General features: G+C 33.2%; 1 protein-coding gene across 1 annotated transcript in view; it reads left to right on the top strand.

The window, feature by feature from the left end:
* Positions 1-790, top strand: part of LOC135091699 (GATA zinc finger domain-containing protein 15-like) — a gene marked incomplete at its 5' end in the record, with an annotated part of 4,432 nt that continues 3,642 nt past the window's right edge. Inside the window, 1 exon segment of the mRNA XM_063989575.1 lies at positions 1-85. Coding sequence (XP_063845645.1) covers positions 1-85 — 85 coding nt within the window.

Raw genomic sequence — 790 nt, 5'->3', positions numbered from 1 at the left:
AATAATAATAATAATAATAATAATAATAATAATAATAATAATAATAAAAATAATAATAATAATAATAATGATAACAATAATGATAGTAATAATAACAATAATAACAATAATCATCACCATAATCATCATCATCATCATCATAACATCAACAACAACAACACCTGTTGAGACGTGAATTTACGAAGTACTGATAAAAGAACAAAACCACAAATGCACTTTAATAATCCCAGTGAGAGTTTGCCCTCATTAACCACAACAAACACTGGAACTAATACAACACCGCCACCACCACCATCACCTTCACCTTCGTCTATATTATTTCACCATAAACACTAGGAAAAAAAAAATAACCAATAAACACAGCACAGGTCTTGACGTCAGTTGTTCCTGGACTTCCTCAGCGAGATCACAGGAGGCAAGGTGATTCGTCAGTCGCTAAGGGGGTAAGGGAAGGACGAGGCAGGGTTCCGGGGCTCCAGGCTTCCTCCTTATTAAATCCACTTACTTTGTTTTTTGTATTGTGTTCTGTTTTCTTTCCGTCTCACTCTCGTTTTCTTTTCTTTTTAAGGAGTACTGGCGGATTTCTGCATTTAGCGTATTTGGGTATTCGCTGTTTTATTTATTTGTTTTTATTTTTATTTTCTTCTGTGGTTGTAGGATTTTGTGTCGTTGTTGGGGTTTTGTTATCTTATTTTGTTTGTTTATCGTCTTTTATTTACGGTTTTAGTATTCCTGGTTTTTGGTATTCACAATTTTGGAGTTTTTTTTTTTTTTACGTACTCATTCAGTT

Source organism: Scylla paramamosain, chromosome 38 (genome assembly GCF_035594125.1).
Source record: "Scylla paramamosain isolate STU-SP2022 chromosome 38, ASM3559412v1, whole genome shotgun sequence".
In the NCBI taxonomy this organism is placed as follows: domain Eukaryota; kingdom Metazoa; phylum Arthropoda; class Malacostraca; order Decapoda; family Portunidae; genus Scylla; species Scylla paramamosain.
The sequence above is the reverse complement of the archived record's forward strand: the minus strand, read 5'-3'. Positions and strand labels throughout refer to the sequence as shown.